Below are 24,029 nucleotides of genomic sequence, written 5' to 3' on the forward strand. Positions count from 1 at the left end.
ATAGGGTAAGTGAAGAAAAATAAAATAAGATAAAAATAGAGAGGGAAGCAAACAATAAGAGACACTAAACTGTAGGAAACAAACAGCATTGCTGGAGGGAATGTGGGTGGGGGCAAGGGATAATTGGTTGATGGGCATTAAGGAGGGCACTTTATGTAATGACTACTGGTGTTATATGCAACTGATGAATTACTAAATTTTACCCCTGAAACTAATAATACGGTATATGCTAACAAAACTGAATTTAAATAAAGAATAAACAAATCAGCTACCTATGCACTCACTAGATCATGAATGAAGTTTTCCACAAAACTTCTTATTCCTATATCTGGTGTTAGCACTCAAAATACCTGCCCACATGGAACCGGTGAATAAGAATTGCTCTAGAAGAGCAAAAACTTTTGAGGTTGAAACTCCTTAACATCGGTGTAAAAAATTCTCCATAACATCCTCAGAAAGCACTCTGTCCCAAATATGTAGCTATGCAACTGCCAGGCACCCTTTCATAGCTCCATCCCAACTCACACACACGCGTGCAGGCATGCAGATACACACACTCTTTCACACAGAAACATACTGTAGTCAATTACCCCATTTTGGACAAGAATAGTTTATTTCTATGAATATGATTTTAACAATATTCCCTAAGTATTTCAAGGATTCCTCCAAATCAGAAAACCAAAGTAATTAACAAATGTCAATTATATATATTGATAAATATTATACATATACACAATTTTAAAAATCTCTTTCTGCAATTTAGGTTGTATTTTTTTCTAAGATTTTATCCATTTATTTGAAAGAGAGAGCACAAGTGGGTGGAGGGGCAGAGAGAGAGAGAGAAACAAACTCCCCGCTGAGCAGGGAGCCTCACCTCAGGCCTGATCCCAGGAATCCCGGGATCATGACCTGGGCCAAAGGCAGACGCTTAACCGACTGAGCCACCCAGGCACCCCTGTAATTTAATTTTTGATTTTGAACTTTTTAAAAATATTTTATTTTTAAGTAATCTCCACACCCAACATGGGCTTGAACTCACCATCCTGAGATAAAGAGTCACACACCTTGCTGACTGAGTCAGTCAGGTGCCCCTTTAATTGTGAACTTTTAACTGATGGAAGGAGTGAAGGATTCAATGCTGGAGTATAATTCGTTGGGGATTTTCAGTATATTTTGGTGGGGATTTTTAAAGTTTCTTGCAAATATAAATCAAGCTTGCTCCAATTCTACAAGAACACCACCACAGTCTTTAGGATGGAGAAAAATCACTGGCTTTCCATGTGCTCCTATTTTGGCCTCTTCACTTAGACTACGAATCTTCTTCTCTTTCAAATCCATCACAGCTGCATTTATATCATCCACCTGGAGATAAGGAAATAAATAAAAACAGGTTTGAGATCACAAAAATAACGAATTACAGGATCTTAAGACTTAGAAGAAACTTGACAAGCTCATGAGGTCTATCTTCTCTGCCTTCGGGCAGAATCATTCTTAAACCATCACAAAAATAAGCATACTGCTTCCAGAGAGGGAAAAGAAGTTGGCAAATTCTCATAGGTGAGCAAGCACAGTGCTCAAGAATTTTCACCATTAGTAAACATTACTCCTTATAACCTAAAAAATGTATGTCACACTTGATATTTTCTCTTAGCGGTACCATTGGTGATACTGCACATATTCTTTTTTCTTAAGAGCTCTGAGTTCCTAATTTATAATAATTTATAATAGAGAGATGAGCCTATATAAATGGGCAATAGATTAAAACGAGAAACCAGATAAGAAGATCTTAGCAGGAAGGACGCCTGGGTGGCTCAGTTGGTTAAGCGGCTGCCTTCGCCTCAGGTGATGATCCCAGCGTCCTGGGATCGGTTCCACATTGGGCTCCTTGCTCGGCAGGGGGGCCTGCTTCTCCCTCTGCCTCTGCCTGCCACTCTGTCTGCCTGTGCTCACTCTCTCTGACAAATAAATAAATAAAATCTTTAAAAAAAAAAAAAAATCTTAGCAGGAGGCACCTGGGTGACTCAGTGGGTTAAGCCTCTGCCTTCAGCTCAGGTCATGATCTCAGGGTCCTGGGATCGAGCCCCGCATCGGGCTCTCTGCTCAGCAGGGATCCTGCTTGCCCCCCTTCTCTCTCTGCCTGCCTCTCTGCCTACTTGTGATCTCTGTCAAATAAATAAGTAAAATCTTTAGAAAGAAAAAAAAGAAGATCTCAGCAGTATATGACACAGGTTATAGTAGGTACTCAAAAGATAGGTGTGCTTCTCTGGATCCCCAAACCTCCCACCTGCCAAACCACCTTTGAGATTAAAATTTCATATTTTCATGTAAATTACTAAGAAATTGCCACCAAAAATTTTTCCCATTCTAAAAAATCCAAACATTTATAATTTTATAACTCTTCTAAATCATTTCTATTTTCTTCATATCATTGGCAGTCTTGGAAAGGAGCAAATATGTTTCTATATTTACTTGATGAAAGAATGATGCTCCTCTATCTTGGGAAGTCATCCTTCTTAGACTGAGAACCCAGTAAATGGATGGGAAGGTATATGAAATTCTCTAATCCTAGGGAGTTATAAATCACTCTGGAATTTAATAATCTAATGGCATTCTAAACATAAAAAAAGCACAGAGAACATAACACCCATGTACCCAACATATAGATTTAACAAATGTTAATATTTATAGAACCTGGTTTTCCATGAGCCAAGGATTATATATTAAATTCTAAAACTTGACAAACAACTGACAAGGAGAATACTAGATTACTATAAGTAAATGATTTCTTCAAATAGTACACATTCTATTATTTGTACATTCCTGATGTTTCATTTTATTTTTTTAATTAATTAATTTATTTGACAGAGATCACAAGTAGGCAAAGAGGCAGGCAGAGAGAGAGAGAGGAGGGAAGCAGGCTCCCTGCTGAGCAGAGAGCCCGATGCGGGGCTCGATCCCAGGACCCTGCGATCATGATCCAAGCTGAAGGCAGAGGCTTTAACCCACTGAGCCACCCAGGCGCCCCCAATGTTTCATTTTAAACTTGATAGCGATATCAAAGTCAGGCCCAGACCATAATCATGGTTACTTCATGTATCTTGAAATAATTGGTCTACTCTCATCTTTTTCAGAACAGTGGAATTCTTCCTGATGGGCTTATCTTTCCATATCTGGATATAATGAATTTCATTTAATTGAATATAACTTCTCTTTCCATTTTTCCAAAGTTAGTCTGAATTAGTCTTTTCATTTTAAAGTAATTAAAAAATTATGCAGTACATGAGAATTTAAACATACAGATAAAGCTGAGCACCCTTTTACTAGCACCACTCTCACTTTTCTCCACAGGGAACTACTATCCTCAGTTCTGCACATGTTCCTCCAAATCCTGAAATAAACTTATAAAAATTTACATATATGTGCACTAGTAACGAATTTGGCTTTGTCTTAAGAGAGGTCTTGCTTCAATGCCTGGGAGATAACCCATGTAACCTGAGAGGAGTGTCTTTGTTTAGGGTAGAGGCTGACCAGATTGATTCCTAAAGTAGAGCTGGCCATACCCAAGTCTTAGGGCAGGGGCTGGCCAGGCCAGAAACCATGCAATTTAAGGTAGGAGCTATGGGTCACGTATCAGCAGATCTGGAGACAGTTTAACCATGTGTTCAAAATTTAAAGTGAAATATGCCAAATAAATAAGAACAGATACAACTTAAAAATAAAATGAACAATCCATCAAGATGAAAAAACAATCTTGACTCTGTATGTACCTAACAGAAAAATAAAAAGCAAACCAAACATGCATAGCTCTCAGTATCTCATACATCAAGCAGACAAAAGATTAAGGATAAAAACAAACTGTAACAGTTCTTTGACTACTCTGGATTTAAGTGCCTTATCAGATATGTGATTTGCAAATATTCTCCCCTATTCTGTGTGTTGTCTTTATGCAAAACCTTTTAATTTTGATGAAGCCCAGTGTTATTACATGTGCTTTTGGTGTTAAATCTAAGAAACCATTGACCAATTCAAGTCATGAAAACTTATGCCTGTTTTTCCCCCAAGAGTTTTATAGTTTTAGCTCTTACATTTAGGTCTTTGACCCATTCTAATTTTTATATTTGGTGGAATACAACTTTGGGGGTTTTGTGAAATGCTGTCTTGACCCAGTTCTGAGGGCCTGGCTAGAGGCTGGTCAGTTCTCCAGCAACTAATAAAGTCCACATCTCAACCATTTCCCGTATCAGCCTCACATTCTGGAGCCATTATGTGCCACTCTAATTTCCCCAGAGATAGATACCAGACAATCAGGTACAGTCGATATGTCCCAGAGCCCTCAGAATTATTCAAATTAGCCAATCTAAAGGGATCCTATGAAAACTAACTAACCCTACCCCATTTGCTCCATTAAGCTGCCCCCTACAGCTCCAGTTTGCTGTTACTTTGTCCCCAGGAAGATCTCTTATGGCCTACACAGCAGCTTTCTCTCATTTGGAGATCTAAGGAACAAAGAGTTTTGCTTTGCATCTATCCACGTGTCACTGTATTGTGTCCCACAGTTAAAAGGATCTTTAAATCTTATAAAACCTATGGTGTGAGGCAAGTGTCCCAATACATTCTTTTTTTTTTTTTTTAAGATTTTATTTATTTATTTGACAGAGAGAGACAGCCAGAGAGGGAACACAAGCAGGGGGAGTGGAGAGGGAGAAGCAGGCTCCCTGCTGAGCAGAGAGCCCGATGTGGGGTTCGATCCCAGGACCCTGGGATCATGACCCGAGCTGAAAGCAGATGCTTAATGACTGAGCCACCCAGGTGCTCCCCTAATACATTCTTTTTTATGTATCCAGTTGTCCCAAAGCCATCTGTTGAAAAGAATAGTCCTTCCCCATTGGATGGTCTTATTACCTTTGTTGAAAACTTACTGTATATATGAAGATTTATGTCTGACTCTTAGCTCTATTCTGTTGATTTCTGTATCTATCCTTACGCTAGTACCATGCCATTTTGATTACTGTAGCATTGTATAAAGTTTTGAAATCAGGAAGTGTGAATCCTCCAACTTTGCTATTCTCTTTCAAGATCTTTGGCTATTTGGGATCCCTTGCATTTCCATATGAATTTTAGGATTATTTGTCCATTTCTGCAAAGATGCCAGCTAGACAGACTCTGATAGGGATTGGATTAAGTTACAGATCAAGTTAGGGAATATTGCCATTTTTAACAATAGTCAGTCATATGATGCACGACATAGAATATCTCTCCATTTATTGAGGCCTTTTTAATCTTTCAATAATGATTTGTAGTTTTTAGAGTATACATTTTGCAGTTCTCTTGTTCAATTTTTCCTAAGTATTTAACTGTTTTTGATGCTATTAAAAATGGAATTGCTTTCTTAATTCAATTTTTAGATCTGTGTGTTTAACAAAAAAATCCAGATATGGGGCATCTGGATGGCTCAGTGGGTTAAGTCTCTGCCTTCAGCCCAAGTCATGATCTCAGGGTCCTGGAATAGAGCCCAGCACTGGGCTCTCTGCTCAGCAGGGAGCCTGCTTCCCCCTCTCTCTCTGCCTACTGCTCTGCCTACTTGTGATCTCTCTCCCTGTCAAATAAAATCTTTTTTAAAAATCCAGGTACATAATCTTTGGATTTTAATTGTTTAATCCATTTATATTTAATTAACATTCATATAGTTAAATTTGTCTATCATCTTATTTTTTGTCTTATTAATACTTCATTCTTCCTTTCTTGACTTCTGTTGGTTAAACATGTATTTTTGGGAAAAAAAAGAAAAATAGAGTGAGTAAAACCAAGAAACAGTTTCTAAACTATAGAGAACTGATGGTTATAAGAGGGGAGATGGGAGGGAGGAGGGGTGAAATATGTGATAGGAATTAAGGAGTGCAACTTGTTGGGATGAGCACTGGGTACTGTAAGTGTTGAATCACTGAATTCTACACCTGAAACTAATATTACATTGTATGTTAACTAACTGTACTTTAAATAAAAACTTGGGGAAGAAAACATGTATTTTTGTACTATTCAGTTTTATCTTAATTGTATTTTAGCTATCCCTTCTTTAATTTTCTTAACGAGTGTTCTAGAGTTTACAATGTACATTTTTATCTGATTAGTCTACCACTTCATATATAAGAAGCTTACAACAGTATACTTCCCTTTGCCCAATTCCCCACCTTTATACTATTATCATAAGTTTTTCTTGTTATAAACCCTACATTTTAAAATTTTTGAGTCAATTGTTTCTTACCTAATTTAAGGTAAGAAAAAGTTATTTTATTTTAACCTATAAATTTACTATTTCTGGTGTTCTTCATTCCTTGTAAAGATCTGAATTTTCATTTGGTATTATTTCCTTCTATCCTAAAGGGATGAATGCTATATCCTGAATATTTCTTTGGTTTTTCTTATAGTGTAGGTCTATCCGACAGGAATCCTCTCATTTTTGTTCAATGTAAGATGTTTCCATTTCACTGTCATTTTTGGATATTTTTATCAATTGCAAAATTCTAGAATGACTGTTTTGTTTTAAACTTTTTGTAAGAGCAGTTTGAGGTTCACAGCAAAACTGACCGAAGGTACAAAGATTTCATACATATAACCCCTGCCCCCACAGGTGCATAGCTCCTGTCATTATCAACATACTCCATCAAAGTGTGATATTTGTTACAACTGATTAACTTGTACTGACAGCATTATTACCCAACGTGAAGTTCACCTTAGGGTCATTTTTGTGTTACACATTCTATGGGTTTGGACAAATGTATGGCATGTACCCATCATTATGGTATCATACAAGGTATTTTCACTACCCTAAAAATCCTCTGTGCTCTGCTTAGTCATCCTTCTCCCACCACCAACCCTTGGTAACCACTGATGTTTTTACTGTCTCCATAGTTTTGCCTTTTCCAGAATGTTACATAGTTAAATCACACAGTAGATAGCCTTTTCAGATTGGTTTCTTTCACTATAATATGTATTTAAGATTCCTCCATGTCTTTTCATGGCTTGATAGCTTATTTCTTTTCAGCGTTGAAAATAAACTCAGTGTTTGGATGTAACAGTTTATTACCCACTTACTGAAGGATCAGAGCAGCCTTTAGTCTAGGACTGATTTTCTTCATGGGTAAGGCAAAGTCTTTTTCAATACTCTACCCAATGTCCCATAAATCACAAGGACTTCCACTATGGTGGGTAAGAACACAAACTACTCCAGCTGGTATACGGATTGTCCCCTCTAATACTTCCAGAGTTCTAGTCCCAACCTCAGGTAGGTTCCTCATGTGAATGCATGGCTCAATATTCAGATGAAGACCTGAGAGGTACTGTAGATCTCTGGAAAACACTCTTTAGGCAATCTCTCTTTCCCATACTTTATACTGCAAACTCAATCACCCTGGCTTCTCCAGACTCCCCACTTCTATCTCAACTCAGGGAGACTGCTAACCTTCACTTGGATTCCCCCTTCCTGCACTGCAGCCTGGCAACTTTTTCCAGCCAGTAAGCTGGGAAATTGCACGGCTCATTTTGTTTCCCTTCTTTCAGGAATGTGTTGTGCTGCCTGACGTTCAATGCCAGAAATCGTTTCATATATTTTGTTTAGATTTTTTGTTTGTTTGAGGCAAGGGGATAAACCTGGCCGCTCTTATATTATCTCAGCTAACTTAGAATTCTACATTGGCAGTGTTTTTTTGTTAGTTAAAAAAATGTCATTACATATTATTTCACAATTTCTGTTGTCTTTTTTTTTTTTTTCTGATTGCTTTTAAGATTTTCTCTTCATCTTTGGTTTTCAGCGGGACAGTGGTGTGCTCATGTACGGTTTTATTTGAATTTGCCCTACGTGGGATTGCTGAGCTTCCCGAATCTGCAGGTGGATGTCTTATCTCAGATTGGTAATGTCCTTAGACAATTTCTTTAATTATTGCTTCTGCTCTATTTTCTCTCTTCTCTTTTTCTGGGATTCCACATATATGGATAAAACCTTTGACCATGTTCTACATCTCTCTTATGGTCTATTCTGGTTTTTTCCCCCCCTCCTCCATATTTCTTTCTCTTGATTTTGGACTCTGGGCTCTAGAACTACAAGATAAATTTCTGCTGTTTTAAGCTACCAGGTTTGTGGTCATTTATTATGGTGTCCCTAGGAAACAAATACAACTGCTATATATCCATACTGAAATTGCACAATTAAATAAACGGATGGCAGATAGTGGGAGGCAAGTTACTCAGTTGGAATGGGCAGTTATGAATAAGTAAATAAAGATCCAGTGGTTCCCATGGTAATGGGTTACAGTTAGAGACACCAGTATGAACTCATGAGTTCATGAATATGATATATATACATTGTAAAAGTTCTGTCTGGTTATCTAAAGAAATCTCCATCCATCCATCCATCCAGTATATATACATATATGTCCTTGCTCTGTTAGCTCAAGAGGCCAAGAAACAGTGACATTCCAGTAGCAACAACAGAGCCCAGATCTTGGTTTCTAATACTTTTCTCTAGTAAAATGAACCAGTGCTCCTTGGAGAAATGTCTGGTTTTAGGCTAGGGCAGGGAATATAAATGGTAAATCTGGAGCACCTTGCAGTGCCAGACACTAAGGAAGTGTGGGAGGAAAACAAACAAAAAGATGAGGTACATCAGAGACACAGGAATCAACCCAAAGTGCCCTTTTGACAAAGCTGGAACAATCTGAGCAACAAAATAAAGTAGTATTGGATTATAGCCCAAAGTATAAATACCTATAAATCCTCACCGACATAAATAAATGCCCTGATAAATAAGCAAATTATTGAATAATGAATAATTAAATAAATGGGGAAGAATGGAATAATCTTCCATTCAGGAAAATTCCAAATAATTAATGGAATTATAAAAGAGATGGAGCATAACTCTCCATCCCTTCAGCGTTGGCCTCACTCACTGACTTCCTTCCCAAGATTGTATTACGGAGAAAGGGGAGAAGAGTGTAACTCTACAGTGGAGAAACATGATGACATTCTCCCAGGTATGGAATAAAGGTCAATATCAATAGTAATAAGTCATGTTGATGACATCCTTGATGTGATGTGTACTTCTGTGGTCTTCCTCCCCAAAATCAATAATCCTGAGAGAAGTCTCAGTTGAGGGACTTTCTACAAAATAACTAACTGACCGGTAATCCTCAAAAATATCAAGGTCATCAAAAACAAGGAAACTCTGAAAAAGTGTCACAGGCAAGAGGAGCTTAAGGAGACATGATAACTAAATGTAATGTGGTTATTCTAGATGGGATCCTAGAACAGAAAAAGGACATGGGGTAAAAACTAAGAAAATCTAAATACAGATTTTAGGTAATAATAATGTATTGATTTGGTTCATTAATCTTGACAAATAGACTATACTAGTAAGAGGTTAATAATTTTTTTTTTAAAGGGCCTAAAGAGATTAACAACCATTTGTAATAAGTGGACCTTGTTTGAGTCCTGATTAGAACAAGTCTATCTAGAGACATTTGTGAATCAATCTAACATATCTGCCTCATGGACTGTGCTTATCATGGTGACAAAAGATTTGTTTTTAAATTTGATCAATATGATAATATCATCATGGTTAATTCCTTAGAGACACAAACTACATAAAGGTAAAATTACATGTTGTGAATGATTTTTAAATAGTTTAAGAAAAAAAAATAAAGCAAACGTGCCAAGATCTTGAAAATTGTTGAATCTGCGTGATGGGAATATGGGAGTTCATTACATTGTATTTTTATACTACTTCTTCTACTTTATTTTTTTTCTACTTTCATTACATTTGAAAAAATTCATAACAGAATCATGAATTTTTTTCCAAGTGTCCTTTTGGTAACTTCCATGCTAAATATAAATATGATCATGGATATTCTCATTATAGAACATTCTACCCAAGTGTAAGTATCTACAAATACAATGTTGCATCTCCACTTTTAGTATACTGTCTCTTCAATATCCCTTAATTCAAGAAATACTTCTGAGATTTAATAAATTAGATTTATATTTTGAAAAAATGCCTACACTAACAGAGACACTTACCAGGGCACTGTGGGTTGACTCCTGTGTCTCTGATGCCTACACTAACGTTGCACGAGCATCTATTTCTATTTCTGTTACTATTTCTATTACTGATTTTGATTTTAAAGATCTCGTGTCATATTCATCCTTCTGTTAGAGTGTTGCTATAAAATCTACAATTCTTCAGAAACACTCCTAATATTTTGCTTGGGAATAATAAAAATAATGAAATAAAACTGTCTTAATTTTCTGAATTGAAAGTAGGTACATTATGTGCTTTAAGGTTATGAGAACTGCAAAGCAATCTGACTTGGGAAATTAAGTCTTTCCCCCTAAGGATAAAAAATAACACAGTTAATAATAACCCATCTACAAATTTTTGCTTTTACACTCCTTTGTACAATTACAGTTATGCATCTTATAGCTCTATATGACCTTGAATGCCATTAAGTGAAAACCTAGGCTATTTATCTTTTCTTCTTATCAGCTTTTTTTTTGGGGGGGGGGGGAGTAGTAGCGGTTGTGAAAATTTATTTTCTGAAAATTTATTTTGATTTCTCCTGTCATTTTTATTTTATTTTTTAAGATTTCATATATTTATTTGACAGACAGAGATCAAAAGTAGGCAGAGAGGCAGGCAGAGAGAGGAGGAAGCAGGGTCCCTGCTGAGCAGAGAGCCTGATGCGGGGCCTGATCCCAGGACCCCGAGATCATGACCTGAGCCGAAGGCAGAGGCTCTAACCCACTGAGCCACCCAGGTGCCCCTCTCCTGTCATTTTTAAATTAAGAGTGCCAGTACTCCAAATAAAAGATGTTTGGACTGTCACAATCAGAATTCAGAATCTTGGTAAATCTTGTGCTCTCTTTGATCCTGAACTGCCTCATCTGAAAAATGTCAATACTTGTTTGAAGGCAAGGAGTTGGACTAAGTAACATCTTTTAAGGTATATAATTCTCTGTGACCAAATTTTATGAAGTAGTGTGCTACTTAAAAAAATTTTTTATTGAGATATAATTAACATACAGCATATTAATTTCAGGTATACAACTACATTGATTCAATAGTTCTACATTGCGTAATTTACAGAATAATGCACTTTCAATGGTGCATATTTTGACTACTTCCAAAATATAGGCTTTTAATTTTATATAAAATTACAATGATCCTAAATGATATCAATAATGAATGAAATTTAATCCCCAAATTAACATAAATCCATGAAAGCTAAAATGGATAAAATATTTCTTTCAATTGTCTCCCCAGGCCAATCTAAAAACAGTAAATTACAGAACCCTAACAATGTTACTTTGCATGGGGCCCAAAGGGTCCTGTGTATTCTTCAGAATTATGTCAGAAGGGCATAGTTCACCTCAACTTCCACATTTGTTTAATTGACAGGATTCTTTTATTCTAAGAGGATCTCTCCTTTTCCTTCTTACTTGTAATAAATTTGCACTTTCTTTTACAAAATGATGTTAGCAGTAGTTGGAAGTTGAGATTTTTTTCCCTTAATAACACAGAAAGTTGAAAACCTCATTTGATGTCCACTTTTTTTGTTTTGTTCTGTTTTCTGAAAACGTTATCTTTCTGTGAAACTCTCACATCTGGGAACTAGTGACAGAGATCACTCATGGAGCTTAACTATCCCCTAGGGTTTATTATAAAGCCAAAAAGAGAATGGACCTTTTTAAAAAGCAGACTTTTCTGCCTTTTTGGTTGAAGGATAGACATTCCCCAGTATGCAAAAAATAAGTTGTCTTACGAGCCTTAGAGTTTTCCTTTCATGGGGAGTATTTGCTCATTGGAAATAGATCTAGAAAATATATAAAACCATAAACAAAAAAATGAGTCCTCTAGTATGGGACTACTCAGAAAATAAAACTGCTGCATCTCTTCACACTTTTTAAAAAAATCTTATTTTATTTTTTTAGAAGATCTTATTTATTTGAGAGAGACAGAGAGCACAAACAGGAGTGGGGTTGAGGGAGAGGGACAGACTCCCCACGGAGCAGGGAGCTGGATACAGGGCTTGATCCCAGGATCCTGGAATCATGACCTAAGCCAAAGGCAGACACTTAACCAACTGAGCTGCCCAGGTACCCCAATCCTATTTTTTAAATAATATTTTTATCATGTGCTTCTCCCCATCAGCCTGGTGCCAGCAGGATTACCTCTAGATGAAATCTAATATCCTTTCTGTACTTGTAATGCCATTTCTCAGACTGGCAAACCTGACTCTCATTATCTTCACTATACTTATTTTATTAAACCCTCTAAGAAATCAGCCCTTATCTCTGCTGCTGTCCTTCCCTCAGCAATGCACTCATCACCACGTGTATGTCCCCTCCCTCTCCCCTGGCTGCCCCTCCCAGCCATCTGTGCTCCCAATCACTACCCCACATCACCAGGCCCCGTGTGGCGGTCTAACCCACTTGGGTTTGGGCACTCCCTGCATGACAGTCCTCTCACCTTGCTTGGGTCCAATCTCATGCACAGAATTGTCCCAAGGTGTACACTGGTGTTTGGACTCTGATGCCCTACACCTGCTTCCAGTGCATGTGGATGTCTGCCTCACCCTGCGCAGGCCCTGGCTCCCCACATCAGGCCGCCTCATGTGAGAACATTCACCACCCCACCTGGCTTCAACTCCCCACACGGTGTCCCATCTCCCTCTGCACTGATACACTCCTCACAGGACTCAGGCCCTGACTCTCCATGCAGGGTACCCCCCCCGCCCCGCCCCAACACATGGTGCTAATACCTCCCTCACACTACTTAGGCTCTTACATTCCATGCTGCCCCCCTCCCACCCATATGGATGCCACCCTCAACAAGCCTGCACTGGGCTAGCCTTCCATGCTGATGCCCTTCTTATGCAGACACCTGAAGCTGGGCTGTCCCCCTGCAGGTACACCTCCCTGCCCCCATCCTGCTCAGATACTGACACCCTGAGCTGGCTCTTCTTGTGCCTGGGCATCTTACTCAGTCCTTGGCTTTCTCATGGCAGCCAGTGCCCACTTGCTGATGCTCTTCTTACCCCACTCCAGCCCCCTCCCCCCCAAACACTGACAACCATTTTGCTGTGCTCTACCCAAAGTCTTCAACACTGACTGGTTCAGGAAGGGAAGGGAAAGAAGGGGGAACGAGCCGTAATTATTTTGACTATTCTTTATTTTCCCTCTTGTTTTGGAAACCATGGAGCAATACTGGGTAAAACAAATAGATATACTAATTTTACCTCTAGTTTTATTTTGCCTCACACATCTTTTTGGTTTTAACTTGCACTATTATTTATGTTCATTATTTTATACCTTATAAACTGTATTTTGGTCAATGTGGAAAATGCAGGGCACGTGTGAATAAATGAAGCAAGCCCAACTCCAGGAAGCAAGGGACTCTGTGTTTTGTTCAGCTACATATCCCTAGGACCGAAGGCAGTGAGGATCAGAGTGAAACGGAAAATACTTAACAATCAGCGATATAACGCAAAGACACCAGCCAAACAGAAGAGAGGGGAACTTGTTAGGGATCAGAGTTCTGGAAGACCGCTGCAGAGAGTGCTAACCCTTTAGTTGACGAAGTGTGTGTATGTGCACGTGTACATGCAGGAGGAGTGCAGGGGTCCCAGGGAAGGGTCCTTCTGGAAGGGGGACGTTACTTGGGGTCTTTACTAGCCAGCATGGGAGCATTAAACATTTTGTACAACCTCAATACAAATTTGTTGAATAAGAAAGGTTTTCACTGTGACATACCTTACTCTCTGGGCAAGTGAGTGAAAGCACAGCTCAGTTCTACTCAGTATCAGGACCATGTCCTCAGGGAGAGGCCTGGAGAAGGCACCAAGTACACAGTGGCAGCATCAGTAAAAGCCGTGCAAGAAAACAGCAGGCTACTTGGTCCATACGCAAGCAAGGGAAGGTGACTTTTAAGCCTTCTCTAGTCTAGTAAAAGGCAAACCACACAAGTATAAGAGATTGGGAAAGAAAAAATGAAACCAAAAGCCAACTTTGACAGAAAACTGTTGATAAGTGGGTGGGAAACTAATTCACATATAAGAAACAAGTTCATTTTGTCTAAAATCTCTCTTAAGCCAACTGAAAGCTATGATGCATGCCCATAGCAGACACACTGCTAAACCAGAGGTTTTATATGAGGTCCCAGGGAAAACTATATAAAGTATCCTGGTGATAACTACAGGGAAGAAAGTCACTTCTCTGATGGGGTGGATTTAACATTTTAAAAGAAGGAAGGGCATTAAGAAATCAATGGCTAGGAGCCATAAATCTATAGAAGATCGTGAGCATCATCAGAAGACACATTTCGGATTTCTCCCCCTTCATTTTTCCCTTCTCCTAATGTCCTGCATACTCTTCCTTATGCTCCACAAATAAGTGAAACCATATGATAATTCACTTTCTCTGCTTGACTTATTCACTTAGCATAATCTCCTCCAGTCCTATCCATGTTGATGCAAAAGATGGGTATTAAGGAGGGCACGGACTGCATGGAGCTACTGGGTGTTATATGCAAACAATGATCATGAAACACTACATCAAAAACTAATGATGTACTGTACGGTGACTAACACAATTAAAAAAATAATTTTAAAAAAGGCACATTTCTGAACGTTGCCTATCCCGCAAACAGGGAAAGCCAAAGTCACTGCTTTTTACATATCGCTGTGTATGTAATATTTATCATCTTCTACCTTATCAAGCACCGATCTAGAATTTCCTTATTTATACAAAAGCTAGATAGGTTACTTCCTCATGCATATGAGTATGCTGCTGGTTCCCACTTCTGGCTCTTTAGAAATAAAATCATTCTATAGCATTTAAAAGTTTCCCACATTTTCCTGTGGGAACACATTAGCACATTGATGGCTAAACACTTGTAAAACTTGTCTACAGATTCTTCGCTGCTCATCCCATTAAGAGGCAGGGTCTATGTCCTCTTCCCTTGCAGCTGGTCGGCCTGAAAAGCTTGTGTATGACAAAGAGACTGCGGTGGGACTTCAGACGCTAGGACAAAAACAGCCATGTGGTCCTGCCTGGCTCTCTTGGGACACTCTGGGGGAAGCCAGCTGACCACTAAGAAGTCCAACTATCCTTAGAACTATCATCAGCAACTGAAGCTGAACAGGTTACATACGGGGGCTGCTACTAGAAGGCCTGCCCAAGCATCCAGCTGCTGGCTGGAAATCAGCTGCCATCTCAGGTGAGGCCTGTGGGATGCCCAGTCCAAGAGAGCCTTCCCATGACTGTATCCCCAGCCAGCATTTGACCATACGCACATGAGGGATTCCAAGTTAGAACTGGCTGGCAGAGCCCTCCCCCAAACTCCCAGCCCACAAAATCCTAAGCAAAATCAAATAGTTATCTCCTCTCTGCTCTGTGAAAATTATTACTTATGTCCATTGAAGTCTTGACCCAAGTAAAAAAAAAAAAAATTAAGTAGCTGTTGTTTGCCACAACAATGACAGTGTAGGATAATGCATATTGATGGCAACAGTAACTGTAATGACCAAGGAAGTATTTTCTGACCAATTCTATCATATTTCATACCTTTAGTAAAAGGCAATTTCAGACCCAAGTTATATTAGCCAGAATAGACCAAGTTCTGCTGTGCTCTAATAATTTACCCTGAAGAGTCAACGGGAAGGAAAGTATGCCAGATATCTTCCATTCCCTCTCTGGTTTCCCTCTTCATTGTGTTCCCCTCCACTCCATCATGCTCTGTTGGCAGGAAGTTTACCTGCATTCATAAACTTGCTTTTCCTCTGGGTTCCAAGTGAGTTCAGCTTACACAAAGACAGGAGGTGAGGGACAAGTGAAGTGGGGATATTTATTCCCCCACCCCGCCCTGCCCAGTTTCCCTGGCCTGCTCCCTCCGAGGTAGGCTACCACTCTTGTTTAGAGACCTGCTCAAGACACTTCCCTCGTAGGTCTTGGTAATGGTCTTTCACTTGCCCCTTCAGACTTAGAGGTTCTAATAGTCCCCATCCCATCCCAGAGCTAGCCTTAAGGATACTGTGCCAGGTACTGTTGACTACCTAAACTTGGCCCACATCTTGTAAGTAATTCCCTTTCTAAACTCTCCTCAAATCACCCAGTTTAATATGCCACCCACTTCTTGGTGTTTGCCTAATCCTGTATCTGTGATTAAAAGAATCATTAAATATATCTTTACATTAAAAAAGAAATCTTTTTTCTTTTTTAACCCTGAAATCTCAGCAGTTTCTTTCAACAGAAATGTGTCCTGTTCAAGGATAGGCGAGGAATTCTGTTCTTTGTGGTGAGTCAGGGAATTGAACCCCTGCATGGGATGACGACTTCATTTCACAGACTGCAGCAGCAGTGACACGAACTGTCCCGTGTTTCTATCCTACAGCATATCTTCATTCAGAAGAAGTGTCACGCTATTCTGGCAATACCATTTTTTAAAAAGTTACCAAGTGTAGCATAGATTGGCGATCTCCAGTATGGTTTCCCCTTTTCTTCGTTTTAATTATAGCAACAGCGTAAGCGTTAGCAGGGTACCTAACCACCTGCCTACAGGTGCATCTGCAGCCCAGAGTACCATGTGACTAAGCTTGGGCCGATGGGACATGAGCAGAGTGAAATGTGTAATTTCTAGATCCTATCTTTATAAGAATTTGCCCTGTATTCTCTCTCTACCTTCCCTCCCCTCTGGAACACCTCACTTTTAGACTGAGAAGAGCAAAATAAAATCCATCTATCCACGTATCTAGTTAAGTCACTTTATTTTTTTACCAAGAACAGAGAACGATGACACGGGGTATCATACTAACTTAGAAACTAACTTTTCACACCTTTTCCTATTATACATCTTTATTTTATACTGATATTACATTTTCATTTCCCCCTTTTAACCTGGACTTTTTTTTTGAATACACTGTTACATTACTGAACTTCCACTGTTCTTTACTTAACTGAACTCTAACTCATATGGCAGCTTCCTTTGAAGGCATGGACTCTCTGATGTAGAACACAGACACTGTAGTGTGGGAGAGGGAAGAGTCCGTTCAAAGGTTGATGATCCTGCTTCTCATCCTGGGGGGGTGTCTCAGACAAACTCTAAAGTCCACTGAAATAAAGACTTGCAGCCAAAATTAACCTCCCCAAAAGGGTGTAAAGGTTAAATAGTAGGTGTGTTTAGTTCCTAACATGTTATGGCTCCCCCGCCTCAAATTTTAAAATTACCCAATATGATGAAGGCAATTTGGTACCATGGCTCACAGTGCTGATCCTGGAATCAGAACAAATCTGGGTTTGACCCTCAGCCTTCCCACTTACTACTAATTTGACTAGAGGCAAGTTAACTGTCAAAGGTGAGTAGAATGGTTCATAGAGTAGCTGTGAAAATGAAAGAAAATAGTACACATTGAGTCCTTCATATACTGCCAGAGGATTCAAGGCGAGTGGTTAGTATAACTATTCCTTTGCATATGCTCTCTGCCTGGAATACCTTTCTCCTCTTGTTGATCTGGGGAATTCCTTCACCTTCAATAAAACTCATGCCCTGTGATGCCTTCTCACCTCCTCCACCGGCCAGGAGCAATCTTTCCCTTATTGATGTTACTGAGAAGACATGTGTATTAATCCTGCTTTATCGTAGGATACTTTAATTGCCTTTTTAAATAGCTGCCCCTCCTCACTGTGTGCATGGTCTGTTTCTTCTTCACTGCTGAATCGCATTACTCAGTGGAGTACACTCAGTAGGTTCTTAAATATGTTTGCAAAATGAACTGAATAAATCCTTGAATTCACTCTAGAATCAACCCCCTTCTCTTCTAGATTAGGAACAAGGCCTACAAATTAATTATGCCATTCTTTCTATGAAAAGAATTGTCCTATCAAAATAATTTAAATGAAGCATAATTAGTATTGCTGGTCTTACAAAAGGCAGTTATCTGAACATGAATATCTACAGATACAGACTCTCTAATGAGAATGTTCTTGTCTAACATTTCAAGTTTTTCTTGGGAATTGTAAGATGTAATTGAAAGGTCTTAAAAATCACGGTCAGTAATTGAAAATGTATCATTTTTATAATAAGGAACAAGTTATTATTAGAATTTTAAGGATAGAAAATAATCATAAGAATACTTAGCATGTATATGGAAATTCTTACTCTATAAAGTCTTTTCACATTCTTCTAATTGCCTTGTGATAGTGAAAGCAGTTGTATTCCTATTACATGGGAGGTTATATATAATCAATAAATACTAGAGCAAAGATGCAAATCTGCTTTGGCCAGCTTTGGTGGCCTTTGTTGTGGCTTGTAAATCCAGACTTCGATAAAATATATTATTATTATTATTCAGTCTTCTAGAGGGAAAGAGAATATACCCACAGATCCATCTTTGAGTAAGACCACTATTACCAATCCCTTTAAAGAACTTAATACCAGTTTTGATGACAGTGACAATACACAGTCTTAAAGAGTAAAAGACATTTTGTAGAAGAGAAATTTGAAACACCAAACATTGAAATAAAATACCTCAATGCAGATATGATGCATTCCTCCAGCCTTGTTTCTCTGCAGAAAACCTGCAATTGGACTGTCATTTCCCAACGGATGAAGCAGCTCCATCTTGGTGTTTCCCAGGTTGACAAAAACAACAGACACTCCATGCTCAGGAACAGGGACCGCCTCACTTACCCGGGCCCCCAGAACATTCTTATAAAATGCTGTGGCTTTTTCCAAGTCTGGCACTGCAACTGCTACATGATTGAGTCGACCCAGGTTCCACACAGGACCTGCCGCTTGAAGCGAGGACTGTGATGTGGAGAAAGTTCTTACTTTTGGAACTGAAGTCTGAAGTCTGGAAAAAGACCCTGAAAAAGGGAATAGTCATTGGTATCCTTCTTTTGAAAATTAATGGATTTATAAAATTAATTTTTTAAAAAGCTAAATGCATTCCCATGAACTGTTGTATGAGGGCTCCCCCTTTTCCACATCCTCTCCAACATTTGTTGTTTCCTGTCTTGTTAATTTTTGCCATTCTAACTGGTATAAGGTGGTATCTCAATGTGGTTTTGATTTGAATCTCCCTGATGGCTAAATGACGAACATTTTTTCATGTGTCTGTTAGCTGTTTATATGTCTTCATTGGAGAAGTGTCTGTTCATGTCTACAACGGACTATTACTCAGCCATCAGAAAGAATGAATACCCAACTTTTGCATCAACATGGAACGGGACTGGAGGAGATTATGCTAAGTGAAATAAGTCAAGCAGAGAAAGTCAATTATCATATGGTTTCACTTACTTGTGGAACATAAGGAACAGCATGGAGAACATTAGGAGAAGGAAGGGGAAAATGAAAGGGGAGAAACTGGAGGGGAGATGAACCATGAGACTGTGGACTCTGAGAAACAAAGTGAGGGTTTTGGATGCGGGTAGGTTGGCCCTGTGGTGGGTATTAAGGAGGGCACGTATTGCATGGAGCACTGGGTGTTATACGTAAACAATAAATCATGGAACACTACATCAAAAACTAATGATGTACTGTATGGTGACTAACATAACATAATAAAAATAATTAAAAAAAAAACAAAATGCATAATACATGTACAAATCACTTATATACCTATTCGGGTTTTAATTACTGAAGTTAAATCAGGTAGATAAATGGAAAAACTATGTCAAAATTACTCTGCTCTGGAACAACTGTCTGCAATCAAAAAATTAATTCTGAGCTTTTTAGATTTAAAACAAAGATGGTATTTTTCATAATTTATTCATTGATCACACTTAAAGGGCAACTACACAACATTAAGGATTACTTGTTATTCTCTGCATTTCACAAGAGGTAAGTTTGAATTTGACAGTGAAACAACACACATTAAATGATGAGAACAAGTAATTTTATTTCTACTTATAACTGAATTTTTGTCTTATAGTAATATGTATCAAAAGTCACAACCACTACAGTGCTTTTCAATGTCATTTAAAAAAAAAATAATTACCAAGGAAAATATCTCATTGTTGCGAGAAAAACAAGCAAAGATTAAGAGGGTCCTTAAACTTCTGAGAATTCCCTCTGAGACCAGATTTTTAAAAACTGTTCCTTTTTATAATTTTGAAGAATTAGAAGCAGAACTGCTTCTGAATGTGAAGAAGTCTCTTTCATTTAGAAATGGAAGAGACTTGTAATGTGTTCTCTCTGTGGATTACTGTTTCCCCAGTCCCCAATACACTGGATTTTAAGAGCCAGATTCTCCCCAGAATGAAAGCTATATACATACACGAGGTCTAAAAATAATCTTGTAAAACTACATCAGCTAATAAAAAAGGTACAAAATGGCAAATTGAAGAACACATATTCTAAACAATTAGATTTAGCTCTTAATGGAAAATACATTAAACAGTACTTAGTATCAGAGAGCTCCAGCTAACAAATAATTAATTCCCCTTTACTTAAATTACTGATAATAAGGAAATAAAAATGACACTATTTAAGACCACAAACCTTGTGGGGAAAGGAAGTCTCATGTGTGTAGTCTTTCAACCCTCCACTCAGATAAAGATGAAAATCTCCTTACTTTCTGAAATGAAAACCTTCTCCAGAGAGAAGAGCCCACAGGGCCTGTGCAGGACTTATCACCTTATCCCGAAAGTAGCTTTCCCTCTGTCGGGCTCAATGAATGCCCTTTTGTCTCAGCTTAAAGTGTGTGTGTCATACATTACATGAGTCCTCATTGTTTTATCAGTCCTCTGTGGAGAGGGGACAGCACAAGAGAAGAGTGCATATGTAAACTGTCTTGCACTGGCCACTGGGAGAGACTCATTGGCAATGGTGGACCAACACCCACTATTAAAGGTAATCTTGCTCTGTCTCCTTTCTGTGCAAGTAAAGCACTGTGCCATCCACTGCCTGTGTTTTCTTTGAAGACTCTGATGCAATGGGGAGAAGTGTTTAGAGTCTTCCCCTGGGATTGGTAACCAGTGTATGGTACTGCTTGACAAATGTGATGTATCATAGGTCAGTAGAAGGCAAAATTCAGCCTCAGATAGGCTTCTGCTGTGAGCAAGCCTATATTACTGATAATGGAAATACCCAAAGGTTGTCATTATCAACAGGATGACCTGGCTCAGTTCTATGAACTCCCTGCATTTTAAAATTCGCGTGTATTCCAAACTAGTACGCACGTACATAAATGTCCAATTGAAAGTAAACTTCATGAAAAGCATACCTACTCCTCAATAGATGTGATGTGCTCTGACAGTTTCTACTCTGTTGTGTTTTATTTCAGTTTTTAAAAAAATTCTGTCACTACCCACTAAATATCTATCTTGCTAAGTTTGCTGTAAAGATTAGATATTTGGTATAAAAAAATATAATACAGTGCCAGACATACATAAAAGGTGCACAATAAATTCAGCCATTCTCATTGTTATTGATATACAATGATCATTTGCTAACTGAGTGGTATGCAGGGTAATCTGTGGAGACCAAGAAACCATCTCAAGAGCATGGCGGTAGTGAATTTTAAAAATGATAACAACCGGGGCTTCTGGGTGCCTCAGTGGGTTAGGGCCTCGGCCTTCGGCTCGGGTCATGATCCCAGGTCCTGGAATCGAGCCCCGAGTCAGGCTCTCTGCTTGGCAGGGAGCCTGCTTCCCCCTCTCTCTCTGCCTGCCTCTCGGCCTACTTGTGATCTCTGTCCCGTAAATGCTAACAAACAATAAAAATCACTGGCCAAACTGCTCTTCCCTTCTTGCCTCACATCTCTACTATCTGTGCATTTTGCAATGAAAGTTCAGTAGAGAATGTATTTGTATTAAAACACACACACACACACACACACACACACACGGTAGGCAAGGCCAATGATCTTTAGAGCAAAATGCACATCAAAAGAAGTTGTTTGCTCTATGAAATCTTGAAGGTATCAAATACTGAGTCTAGGTATTTCTGAATTCTCCTTATTAGTGTTATCTCTACACGAACTGGGGCAGCTGGTGATTCTTTGGCAGGCATCCTATTACTAGCAATGGAACATATAGAAATATCAAAGGAATAAATTACAAGATGTCCAAGTGAAGGTAAAATTTTATATACTGTTCCAGTCTGTTGGGGGAACATTTTAAAACCTCTGACACTGAAAAGGTAGCCCAAGCAACTCATGTTATCGGAAGCCTCCCTATGGTCTACCTTTCTCCATGACCTCTTATCATATGGAAATGGGAGAGGAGGAAGGAGTTAGTAGAATGACTGTTCTTTTTCTTTTTTTTTTTTTAAAGATTTTATTTATTTATCTGACAGACAGAGATCATAGGTAGGCAGAGAGGCAGCCAGAGAGAGAGGAAGGGAAGCAGGCTCCCCGCTGAGCAGAGAGCCCGATGCGGGGCTCGATCCCAGGACCCCGAGATCATGACCTGAGCCGAGGGCAGAGACTTTAACCCACTGAGCCACCCAGGTGCCCCTCTTTTTCTTTTCAATGGAACATATAATCTTCATATGTTAGGAAAATAGAAAGATATTAACAACTTTATATAATGTAACAGTCAAGACTTTGTAGTTACAGGTTTATTTTAACTCTAGAAATGTAAACTAGCTTGAGAAAAAATACTTTATTGGTTTTATTTGGTCTCTGGGATTGGAACAAAAATAAACCCAGTGATAATGGTTAGAATTCAGTAATTCAACTTCTTTAAAATGAAGGGTTAACATGAGAGACTATGGATTCTGAAAAACAGCCTGAGGGTTTTGAAGGGGGCGGGGAGGTTGGGGGAACCAGGTGGTGGGTATTAGGGAGGGCACGTATTGCATGGAGCACTGGGTGTGGTGCAAAAACAATGAATACTGTTACGCTGAAAATTAAAAAAAAAATGAAGGGTGTAGAGGGGCACCTGGCTTGCTCAGTTGGTAGAGCCTGAGGCTCTTGATCTCGGGGTCACGAGGTCGAGCCCTACATTGCATGTAGAGAGTAAATGAATAAATACACTTAAAAAAATGAAGGGTTAAGAATATAAAAATAGGCAAAAAGCATATAAGATACTCGATATCATTAGCCATTGGGGAAAGGCAAATCAAAAACACAACAGGATACCACTTCACATCCACAACTAAAAGTGTTGATGCGGATGTGGAAAAACTGAAATCCTTGTACATTGCCGGTAAGAATGTAAAATGATAGAGCTGCCATGAAACAGTTTGGAAAACTCAGAAAGTTAAATATACAATTAGCATGTCACTCAGAAATTCCACTCCTAGATACCTAAAATAATTGAAAACATGTACTCAAACAAAAACTCGTACATAAATTTTCATGACAGCATTATTCCCAGCAGCCATGGAAAATGATTCATATTCGTACAGTGGAATATTATCCATGTAATGGATATGAAGCAATGATACAACATGGATGAACCCCGAAAACACTATACTAAGTGACAACATTATACTAAGTGACAGCTGCCAGACATAAAAGGTCGTATGTTTATAGGAAATACCCAGAATGGGTAAGTCCATAGAGACAAGAAGCAGAATAGTGGTTGCGAAAGGCTAGACAGAGGTGGTAAAGGGGACTGATTGCTTAACTGGCACAAGATTTCCCTTCGGGATGATGAAAATGTCTTGGAATTAAATAAAGATTATGGTTACACAACATGGTAAATATAATAAATGTTGATAACTTGTATATTTTTAAATGTCACATTATGTGAATTACCTTAAAACAACAATAACAATGGGATTACTTTAGCTAAAAGTCTAAAGTGCAATCCTGTAGTCTAAGCAAACTGGGGCAGAGAACATGGAATAAAGGGGTTCTTTTCTCCCTCCCTCTCCCTTTGTTCCTCCCTTCTGCTTATATGTGCTCTCTCTCTCTCTCTCAAATAAATAAATCTTTAAAAAAAAATAAAAACAGGAGTGTTAAAACCCAACAGGATTGCAAAGATGAGTATCTACAGATTTAAGAAACAAGAATCTCACATATAAGAAATAGGTA

General features: G+C 38.7%; 1 protein-coding gene across 1 annotated transcript in view; it reads right to left on the reverse strand.

Moving 5' to 3' along the window:
• Positions 1–972: 972 nt before the first annotated feature.
• MCEE (methylmalonyl-CoA epimerase) overlaps positions 973–24,029 on the reverse strand; it is a 28,970-nt gene continuing 5,913 nt past the window's right edge. Inside the window, exons 2-3 of the mRNA XM_046007320.1 lie at positions 18,572–18,909; positions 973–1,362 (exon numbers count right to left, since the gene is read on the reverse strand). Of these exons, the coding sequence (XP_045863276.1) occupies positions 1,210–1,362; positions 18,572–18,909 (491 nt within the window). The 3' untranslated portion in view covers positions 973–1,209. The remainder of the gene's footprint in view (positions 1,363–18,571; positions 18,910–24,029) is intronic.

The sequence above is a fragment of the Meles meles genome, chromosome 6, assembly GCF_922984935.1.
Source record: "Meles meles chromosome 6, mMelMel3.1 paternal haplotype, whole genome shotgun sequence".
Classification (NCBI taxonomy): domain Eukaryota; kingdom Metazoa; phylum Chordata; class Mammalia; order Carnivora; family Mustelidae; genus Meles; species Meles meles.